Source organism: Petaurus breviceps, unplaced genomic scaffold, assembly GCF_028583685.1.
Source record: "Petaurus breviceps papuanus isolate PSGF00001 unplaced genomic scaffold, PetGlider_PUasm1.0 164, whole genome shotgun sequence".
NCBI classification, from domain to species: domain Eukaryota; kingdom Metazoa; phylum Chordata; class Mammalia; order Diprotodontia; family Petauridae; genus Petaurus; species Petaurus breviceps.
Window position 1 is genome coordinate 14,379,083 of NW_027185735.1, and position 10,947 is coordinate 14,390,029.

Below are 10,947 nucleotides of genomic sequence, written 5' to 3' on the forward strand. Positions count from 1 at the left end.
AAGCAATTGGGGTTAAGTAATTTGCTCAAGTTTACACGGCCAGGTGTTTCTGGGTGGATGCTAAGTGTCTGAACCTGGATTCGATCCCCCAGGTCATCACAACACTGGGGCCGGTGCTCTTTACTCACTGTGCTACCTGGCCACCCCTGTTTTTTTCTATTGTAACTAACCAATAGGAAGTACTGAGAACCATACAGGAATAAAAAGTTAAATATCAACATTCTGCAGGTAGAGGAGATTTTTTGTTTTAATTTTTAGAGTAAATTCATCCGTTTTATACCTTAGAACAGGGAAACAAAAGTTTTATTTAATAAATACAATGAATGGTGAGTTTCAAAACATACATCTTGTCTTATGGGAAGTTAGGGGGCTGGAAGGGAAAAGATGCATGGGCAGCCTATTGGATTCCTATATTGTTTTAAAGTTCAACTGAAATGTTACCTTCTCCAAGAAGATTTCTCACCCCCCCCCCTAAATTGGTGCCTTGTCTTGGTAAAGCACTTTGTATGGATCTCTGGCACTTCTATTTTAGTTGTCTGTGTATTGATTTTCCCTACTAGTATGCAAACACCATGATACAGAGAATATATTTGTTCTAAACTTTGAATTCTTTGCAGCACCTAGATAATATTAGGAACTTAATAAATATTGGCTGAATTGGACTTCTTGACAGAGGGTGAGAGTAGAAGAGAAGAAAAATGTCAGGTACTATTATCTTATTTGCTCCTATACCAATTCTATAAGATAAATAAATGATACACTTATCATTATCTCCATTTTACAGATGAGGAAACTGGGGCTTAAAGAGGTTAAATATCTGATTTGCCAGGGATAGAATTCCAAGCTGTCTAATCCATCACTCTTCTGACTGCATTCACCAATCCAGTACTCTTTTTACTCATGCCCGCTTTCACACAAAGAGCTGAGGAAACAAGAGACAGAGAAAAACAAGAGAGAGAAAGAGGTAACAGATTCTGAGCTTAGATAAACTATTCATCACATCTTGGGCCTCATAGTGCAATCCTTTCTGCTCTCTAAAATAATAAACTAAATCAAATAAAATATCTGCAAAGCACTTAGCACAGTGCCTGGCACACAGGCACTACTATTATTATAATTATTATATTTCACTATCATATTTTATCAAATTATTTAGTATACTTATATCATTATAAATTATTAAACCAACCACTATTCCTTATCTTTTTTTGAGCACTTAACCATTCAGAGGCTCTTTGAATGGGAAAAGCACAGCAGTCCACCAGGGGAGAGAGACTACAGGAAGCAATGTTGAAAATTAGATTAAAATTAGACTAGGGCTTGGTTTTTATTATATAGTTTATGTTCCAAAGGAACTTAAAATACCTAAAAGATTTAAGGTTTATTTAAAATGTACATACTACATAAAAAGAAAAGCAATCTGTACATAAGAGGTTTACAGTTTTCTGTTCTATTATACATACAGAAAAGTTCATTCCAGTTGGCATTTATTAAGTTCACAATAAAAAGTTTAAAATTTTTAAAATAAAATGTGCATATTGTCATAAGATCTTTGGCCATATATACAAAACAAAGATATAACCAAAAAAAAAGGTAAAGCTTTAGACCCAAAATTAGAAGGCTGTCCATTAAAGAATGCTAATCAAAGGACTTTAGTTAGACAAACCTATCAAAATACAAAATATATTCTGATTGCTACTTTACATATAAAGTCAAAATAGTCACAGATGAAATTCTTCTAACAGGATTGTAGTGTAATTTTTTAATAGTATTTTATTTTTCTAATTACATGTACAGACAAACTTTAACATTTAAAAATTTTGAGTTACAAATTTTCTCCTCCCTTCCCTACCTTTCCCCATCCTAAGATGGTAAGCAATTTGATGTGTTATGTATGTGCAATCATGTAAAATATATTTCCATATTAGACATGGTGTGAAAGAACAAACAGACCAAAAGGAAAAAAAAATCCGTTAAAAAAGTGAAGAGCATGCTTTGATCTGCATTCAGATTCCATCAGTTCTTTCTCTGGATGTGAATAGCATTTTTCCACATGAATCCTTTGGAATTTTCTTAGATCACTGTACTCTGGGAATAGCTAAGTTGTTCACAGTTGATCATCATACAATATTGCTGCTACCATGTACCATTTTCTCTTGTATCTGTTCACTTCACTTTGCATCAGTTCATGTAAGTCTCTCCAGGTTTTCTGAAATACTGCTTGTCATTTCTGATAGCACAATAGTATTCCATTACATTCATACACCATAACTTGTTCAGCCATTCCCCAACTGATGGGCATTCTCTCAAATTCCAATTCTTTGCCACCACAAAAAGAGCTGTTGTAAATATTTTTGTTACAAGTAGATCCTTTTCCCTTTTTATGATATCTGAGATTCAGACCTGGTAGTAGTATTGCTGATCAAAGGGCATGCACATTTTTATAGCCCTTTGGGAATAGTTACAAATTGCTCTCCAAAATGACTGGCTCGATTCATAACTCTACCCACATTGCATGTGTTCCAATTTTCCCACATCTTCTCCAACATTTGTCATTCTTCTTTTCTATCACATTAGCCAATTTGATAGGTGTGAGGTGGTACCTCGAAATTGTTTTAATTTGCACTTCTCTAATTAATAGTGATTTAGAGCATTTTTTTCATACAACTATAGAAAGCTTTGATTTCTTCATCTGAAAACTGCCATGCTTATATTATTCCTCATTTATCAATTGAGGAATGACTTGTATTCTTGTAAATTTGACTCAGTTCTCTATATATTTAAGAAATTACACCTTTATCAGAGACACTTTTGCTGCAAAAATTGTTTCTCAGCTTTCTTCTTTTCTTCTAATCTTGGTTGTATTGGTTTTGTTTGAGCAAAATATTTTAAATTTGATATAATCAAAATGATCAATTTTGTATTTCAGAATGCTCTCTATCTCTTGTATGGTCATAAATTTCCCTTTTCTATATTATCTGACAGGTAAACTATTCCTTGCTGTCCTGATTTGCTTATGATATTACCCTTTATTTCTAAATCATGTGCCCATTTTGACCTTATTAGTATGTGGTGAAAGATGCTGGTCTATACCTAATTTCTGCCATACTGCTTTCTAGCTTTCCCCAGCAGTTTTTGTCAAATAGTAAGTTTTCATCCCAGAAGCTAGGATCTTTGGGTTTATCAAACACAAGATTACTATGGTCATTTACTACTATGTCTTGTATACCTAATCTATTCCACTGATCCACCATTCTATTTCTTAGTTAATGCCCAACAGTTTTGATGGTTATCACTTTATAATTTAGTTTGAGATCTGGTGCTGCTGGTTTACCTTCCTTTGCATTTTTTTCCATTAATTCCCTTGATATTCCTGAGCTTTTGTTCTTCTAGATGAATTTTGTGATTATTTTTTCTAGATGTATAAAAAAACTTTTTGGTAGTTTGGAATGGCACTGAGTAAGTATATTAATTTGAATAGAAATGTCATTTTTTATTATATTAGCTTGGCACATCCATGAGCAATTGATATTTCCCCAATTGTTTAAGTCTGACTTTATTTATATAAAAAGTAATTTTTTCGTAATTTTGTAATTGTGTTCATATAGTTCCTGGGTTTGTCTTAGCAGGTAAGACTCCCAAGTATTTTATATTGTCTGCAGTTATTTTAAATGGAATTTCTCTCTCTCTCTTGCTTCTGGGCTTTGTCGTTTCTATATAGAAATGATGATGATTTATGTGGGTTTATTTTATGTCCTGCAACTTTGTTAAAGTTTTTAATTATTTCAACTACTTTTTCAGTTAATTTTCTAGGATTCTATAAATATAAAATCATATTATCTGCAAAGAATGATGGTTTTGTTTCCTCATTGCCTATCCTAATTTCTTCAATTTATTTTTCTTCTCTTATTGCTATAGCTAACTTTTCTAGTACAATACTGAATAATAGTGTGGGTAATGGGCTTCGTTGCTTCACCTCTTATCTTATTGGGAAGCTTTCTTGGTGACTGTAGTGTAATTTTTAAAAATCTTAATTGATATTAAAGTTGAGATGTCAAAATTAACAGATTTAACTTTATTGTTTTAAATCATTAAAAATTAATATGTCCAAATGAAATAAAATGCTTCACAGGCATCTAAAAGGCTAATTTATTTTAGTACTTTATTTCTTTACATTGTAAAATTGTTTTTGTAATTATTCTTTAAACTAAAATGTGTCTCATTAGTACACTATTTTATCAAAATATTCTTTCCCATAGCTGAGTTCTTTCTCCATAGCACCAAGGGTCTTTTTAAAAGAATGATTAAACAAATGGATCATTTCATTTCCCACCCAGATGTACTCCCCTGGACTACTTCATCATGCACAAAGAACCTCTTCCTCCTGGAAGATCACTTCAGCCTAGAATTTATAGCTCCTCAGGACTCTTCCCACAGGTGCACCTCCCTCTCATGGGAGGGTAGAGAACTCTCAGAACTTCCATTTAAGGAGACCAAGAGTAGGCCAGCCCTATCTCTTCTTTTCCCAGCCAACTGCACTACTTTGGACTTTCCTATCGTGCTCCCATGCTTGATATCTTTCCTCTATATCCTCTCTTTTTCAGCTTCCTTTTCTGCGTTGTCTTCCCACATAAAAATATAAGCTTTTTGAGGTCAGGGACTGTCTTTTGTCCTTCTGTGCATCTTAAGCACTTAGCACAGTGCTTGGCACATGGTAGGCTCTTAATAAATATTTACCGTCTACGTTCAAAGATGGTGTCCCTGCTCCCAAAGTCCCAGTATTGCAAATGTTCACTTCAGACCACATCAATGCAAATGCCCCCTGCCCAAAGTTTAGGGTACTATCTCAAGTAAGAAACAATTAACTTTAGCAGGCAAAATGCTAACTCAAGACATCATAGATAATGAAAATGAAAACTTATTGTGGTTTTTAGAAAACAGTGTTAAAGATATTTGTAGTGGTTATACTATGCTTTCTCTGTGTTGTCTGTGAGAGCTGTGTCTAGTAATTATTTGAATGCTCTGAAGTTCTATGTACTATGGAATGATTTTTGCTAGAGGTAAATATGAATGCCAGATAGGTATCAGAGTATCCTGCAGAGAGCTGTCTTCAAGAATCAGGAAGATGGGTTCAATTCCTCCTTCTAATGTGTATTGGCAGTGTGTATCAGGGCAAATCACTTTCAGGATTCACTGGCTACTCTTTAAGACTGAATTGAGAGCAGGGGTCAATCTGCATTAGTAGAGAGTTTCTTCACCGGGAGCTCCTCAGATCAATGAAACTATAGATCTGGTCCAAAAATATGAAAGAGTCCCACCTGTCTATCAAAGATGTAAGCAAGGTTTTTATGAGTCTCACCATGCTAACAAAGTATTTATGGTTTTGACAAAAAGTTTCTCTGTGTCATGTTACATAATAATTTCTATAGGTGCCTTCATTTCTGCCTCTGGCTTCTCTACTCTCATTAACTTAAAAATAAAAATGTGTGATCTCATACCTGACTTTAAAAATAAATGAAAAAAGATAAGATGGGTATTAAGCCCTTCATACTTACTATTCGAAAACAGCAGAATTGTAGATACTTGTCAATTTTATCATTCTTTTGCACACACTTTTAAAACTTTGTTTCTTCCATTTTACTTCAACTCCCTTAAGAGAGAAGGATCCCAGGAGTTGCTGTTTGTGGTTTTAAAAAGATGAAGTAAAAAAATTAGAATGAAAAGAAATAAACAAGAAATTACTTAAAATCGGAAACTGCCATGACCAGCTAAGAGAACCCTAAACTCTCAGTGCCAGAGTTTGCAGGGCATTATTTTTTTACTGCTCCCACGTGTATTATATACAAAACACTTCTCAATCAGGACTCTAGAGTTCTAATATCTCTCCTTTCTTTTAATACTGCAATTCAAACGAAGACAGAATTTAGAGTTGACAGAGACTTTAGAGATCTCTTCCTCAATTTAGGAATGAGGAAAGTAAGGCCTAGAGAAATGAAGTTATTTTGATACAAGGTCACTCAAGAATAGGTAGTAAAAGAGTTACTTGGTCCTGTCTTCATTCCACTACAGCAGTTATTAATTAAACCTAATACTGTAGTCAACTCAACAAAAGAAAAAAATAATGAAGAGTGCTCAACCAGTTGACACAAAGTATAAAAGTCAAATTTAGAGTCACAATGTGGTGACTATGTAGTCTGGTTGGAAATGGAGGTGGTACCTTAAGTGAGAGGTACCATTTACAGAGCACCATCTGTATGTAACTGAAAATACGGGAAGCAAGAGAAAGAATGTAGGCGGGGGGTAAAGTAGAGACGACTAAAGGCAAAAATCAAACCCAAGGCACAGAAAGTGGTCATTTCAAGCTCCTGAGCACTACTGATTCCACGATTCTGCCTAAGACGGTCCATCTTGCCGACCATGTGTATTTTCAGTGACTGCCTCCCTCCTACACCCTATGCCTTGGTGTGCTTTTCCTCAACTGTGTCTCCTGGCCTCCTTCAAATCTCAGCTCAAGCCCTATTTCTGCAAGAATGTTTTTCCTGGTCCCCCTAAATAGTAGATTCTTGCCTCTGGCATTACCTCCAATTTATCTTGTATACATCATGTACAAACAAAGTTATTCATACGGTATCTGCCCACTGAAATGTAAGCCCCTTGAGGGTCAGGTTTTTTGGGGTTTTTTTTTTTGCTTGTCTCTATCTCTAGTACTTAGCATTGAACCTGGCATTTAGGAAGTGTTTGCTTAATTAATGTTTACTGACTACAGATTTCTGGGTGTAAAAGTCACGATGCCAGTCTGGGACTCGAAGGCTTGCAATAGGCTTTGTAATGCATTAACCTTTTCCAGCCCCAGGGTTTTTATTTTCCCTTCCTCAGAAACACAAAGTAAGTGAAACCCTGATTCCCCGCTGGCCTTTTAGGGCTCAAGTTTTAGAGACCATTAACTATTTAAGAATTGCCGTGAGGTGATGCATAGAATAATTACTGGCGCAGACCGTCCAGGAGTGGTCACTTTCATTTTTTAAAAGCACCCAATTCTCTCCCTTCCCCTAGCAGGGGCCCTGAATTAGATGTTCAGTTTCATAGCTGGAAGGAAGATTCCTCTGAAACCATTTTATTCCACAACACCGTTCCCTCCCTCACCCACTTTACAGACGGGAAAACTGAAGCCCAGAGAGGTTAAGTGACCCAAGGTCACACATTTAGTAAGGATTTGAACCCAGTCCCTCTCCTTCCAGATAGGGGTAGGGTGGGGGGATAGTGGCAGGTGGGGGTGGAATCTTTGGGCAAGCCTCTTAACCTATTTGAAACAGCATATACTTCATAAGGTTAAAGAGAGGGCAAAAAAGGGATTATTGTAAAAGCGCTCGGCAAACCTTAAAAGCGATACAGCAATCAATAAGGGCAATTAGCATTATTCCCACACCACCTTTCCTTGGCAAGGGGAAGGGGGACGTCCCGGCTGCCTCGCTCCTTCCTCACCCCTCAGAGCCGCTGGAATTTTCCACAGTCACCAAATAAGGGTAACCAGCACCCTGCGCGCCCCTGCAAGCTCGCTCGAGCGCGCGCCCTCTGCGTGCTCAACCGTGACATCTGCCATTAAGCTCAACTTTCCAGAAGGAGCGCGGACGTCGCAGTCAATCACCCTGGCCGCCCCCGAGGCTCTCCCCCTTTCTGCTTGTCCGTTCCAGGTGCCCGCGCACCCGCCCCACCTCTGCTTTTCCTATCCTCCCTGCCCCCTCCCCCCCTTCTTTCCGAGCGGCCCCAACCCCAGTCAACCGCCCTGGGTACCGGGCTCCGCTCACTGGCTGCGCCCCCTGTCAATCAAGCAAACGTCAGGCAACCCCGCCTTGTGGCCGCTCGGAAGCGGTAGAAAAGAGCCTGGACTGGTGGGGTCGCGAGCCCAACGCGCCCCCCCCCCCCCCCCCGCACCCTCCCCCGACCCGTCCAGAAGGCGCGAGAAGCGGACGCCCAGGCTCGCCAGCGAGGGCTGGGCGCGGGGTGGGGTGGGGGGCTCATTTGCATAACGGACGCCTTCCTGCCTCCTCGCGCCGGCTCAAGTCCCGCCCCACGCCCTGCTTGAAATCTGTTGGGCCACCCGCCCATCACTCCGGCCGAGGAAAGCCTGTGGCACCGGCTGGAAGGGTTTGTGAGGGCGGGCCCGGGAGTAGATTGGTCCTGGTGGTTTCTAGGAGGCGGTGGGAGGTGGTTATAAAAGCGGTGGTCGCGGGGGGGGGGGGGGGGGGGTGCGGCCGGGAGAGCCAAGGCTAGCCAGGAGGGTGTCGCGGTGTGGGTGGACGGAGGGAAGCCTGGCCTCCGACCGTTGACGCCGCTGTTTCTTATCGCCTGTTGTCTCCCGTCCCCTTTGCTTTCTTTCAGTCAGGATGTCTGCGCGGGGCCCCGCCATCGGGATTGACCTGGGCACCACTTACTCGTGCGTGGGCGTTTTCCAGCACGGGAAAGTGGAGATCATCGCCAACGACCAGGGCAACCGCACCACCCCGAGCTATGTGGCCTTCACGGACACCGAGCGCCTCATCGGCGACGCTGCCAAGAACCAGGTGGCCATGAACCCCACCAACACCATCTTCGACGCCAAGCGGCTCATCGGGCGCAAGTTTGAAGACGCGACGGTGCAGTCGGACATGAAACACTGGCCGTTCCGGGTGGTGAGCGAGGGCGGGAAGCCGAAAGTGCAGGTGGAGTACAAGGGGGAGATTAAGACCTTTTTCCCGGAGGAGATCTCCTCCATGGTCCTAACAAAGATGAAGGAGATCGCTGAGGCTTATCTGGGCGGGAAGGTGCAGAGCGCCGTCATCACGGTCCCAGCCTACTTCAATGACTCCCAGCGCCAGGCCACCAAGGACGCCGGCACCATCACCGGCCTCAACGTCCTGCGAATCATCAACGAGCCCACGGCCGCGGCCATCGCGTACGGCCTGGACAAAAAGGGGAGCGCGGGGGGAGAGAAGAACGTGCTGATCTTTGACCTCGGGGGCGGCACGTTCGACGTGTCCATCCTGACCATCGAGGACGGCATCTTCGAGGTGAAGTCGACGGCCGGAGACACCCACCTGGGCGGGGAGGACTTTGACAACCGCATGGTGAGTCACTTGGCTGAAGAGTTCAAGCGCAAGCACAAGAAAGACATCGGCCCCAACAAGCGAGCAGTGCGGCGCCTCCGGACCGCCTGCGAACGGGCTAAGCGCACCCTGAGCTCCTCCACTCAAGCCAGCATTGAAATCGACTCACTCTATGAGGGCGTGGACTTCTACACCTCCATCACCCGAGCCCGATTCGAGGAGCTCAACGCCGACCTCTTCCGCGGGACCTTGGAGCCGGTAGAGAAAGCCCTAAGAGATGCCAAGCTGGACAAGGGGCAGATCCAGGAGATTGTGCTGGTGGGCGGTTCCACTCGTATCCCTAAGATCCAGAAGCTGCTGCAAGATTTCTTCAACGGCAAGGAGCTTAACAAGAGCATAAACCCTGATGAGGCTGTAGCATATGGAGCAGCTGTTCAAGCAGCCATTCTTATCGGAGACAAATCAGAGAATGTGCAGGACCTCCTCCTGCTTGATGTTACTCCGCTGTCCTTGGGCATTGAAACCGCAGGTGGAGTGATGACTCCCCTGATTAAGAGAAACACCACTATTCCCACTAAGCAGACCCAGACCTTCACAACTTACTCCGACAACCAGAGCAGCGTCTTAGTGCAGGTATACGAGGGAGAAAGGGCAATGACCAAGGACAATAACCTGCTCGGCAAGTTCGACCTTACAGGTATCCCTCCAGCTCCCCGAGGGGTGCCCCAAATCGAGGTAACTTTTGATATAGACGCCAATGGCATTCTCAATGTCACTGCAGCAGACAAAAGCACCGGTAAAGAGAACAAAATAACCATAACCAACGACAAAGGCCGTCTAAGCAAGGATGATATTGACAGGATGGTACAGGAGGCAGAAAGATACAAGTCAGAAGATGAAGCAAATCGTGATAGAGTTGCTGCTAAAAACGCAGTGGAGTCGTATACCTACAACATAAAGCAGACCGTCGAAGACGAGAAACTGAGGGGCAAGATAAGCGAACAGGACAAGAACAAGATCCTGGACAAGTGCCAAGAAGTGATAAGCTGGCTAGACCGAAACCAAATGGCAGAAAAAGATGAGTTTGAACACAAGCAGAGAGAGCTTGAAAGAGTCTGCAATCCTATCATCAGCAAACTTTACCAAGGAGGACCGGGTGGAGGCGGTTCGGGTGCCTCTGGGGGACCAACCATTGAAGAAGTGGACTAAAACATGCACTCCCAGTTAACAGCAAACCTTTACCATTCTCTACACGTTATTTTTTTTTTTCGTTTATACTTTAAAGTGTCAGTGTGCCAAGTACAAAGTTTATTGAAGAAAATCTTAGCCTGCTGTGTGCATATGAAAGCAAAGGTACAACAACTTAGTTTAGTAAAGGTTAGTTCTAAAGATTGTTTATTAAAAAAAAACTAATGTTCAGGGTTTGTCTTTAATGCATTTTGTGTGTTTGCTAACTTGAGCATTTTTGTTAATACTTACAGTTTGTGCATGAAGATTTTGTTTGGGGAGGAAAAAAACACCTATAAAAAACCGTTTTCCCACCTGTCCTATGGAAGCTTTGGTAACAATAAAATATTGAGAAGCTTAACCTGCTTAATTTTTATGTATTGGTGTCTTTTAAATTTGATTCGTTAGCTTAAAAATAAGTTTCATAAGTTTATAAGAACAATTTGCAATTTTAATGAATGCTTTAAATCATTAGATGCTAGTTGACAGATTGTCAATTATTGTAAAAAGCAAAACTGGTCTCAGAATGACTGCTTCTGGGCTCTCAAATATTTACTTGATTTTGCTGCCATATAGACAACAAATCTGATAAAAGTTTTTGGTTACTCTTGAAGAGGTTAAAACTTGATATCAGAGG

At 41.5% G+C, this 10,947-nt stretch overlaps 1 protein-coding gene and 1 long non-coding RNA gene across 2 annotated transcripts; one reads left to right on the forward strand and one right to left on the reverse strand.

The window, feature by feature from the left end:
• Positions 1-228: 228 nt before the first annotated feature.
• Positions 229-7,734, reverse strand: LOC138156882 (uncharacterized). Its single transcript, XR_011167242.1, has 3 exons — positions 7,377-7,734; positions 5,556-5,677; positions 229-922 (listed from the first exon to the last, which is right to left on the reverse strand). It is a non-coding gene; the product is annotated as an uncharacterized lncRNA (long non-coding RNA).
• Positions 7,735-8,204: 470 nt separating this feature from the next.
• HSPA2 (heat shock protein family A (Hsp70) member 2) lies at positions 8,205-10,671 on the forward strand. The gene has a single exon (XM_069082372.1). The coding sequence runs from the start codon at positions 8,385-8,387 to the stop codon at positions 10,290-10,292; it is 1,908 nt and encodes a 635-aa protein (XP_068938473.1). The 5' UTR covers positions 8,205-8,384; the 3' UTR covers positions 10,293-10,671.
• Positions 10,672-10,947: the final 276 nt, after the last annotated feature.

Coding starts and splice junctions, on each gene's coding strand:
- HSPA2 (XM_069082372.1), top strand. CDS start 8,385: ATGTCTGCGCGGGGCCCCGCCATCGGGATTGACCTGGGCACCACTTAC.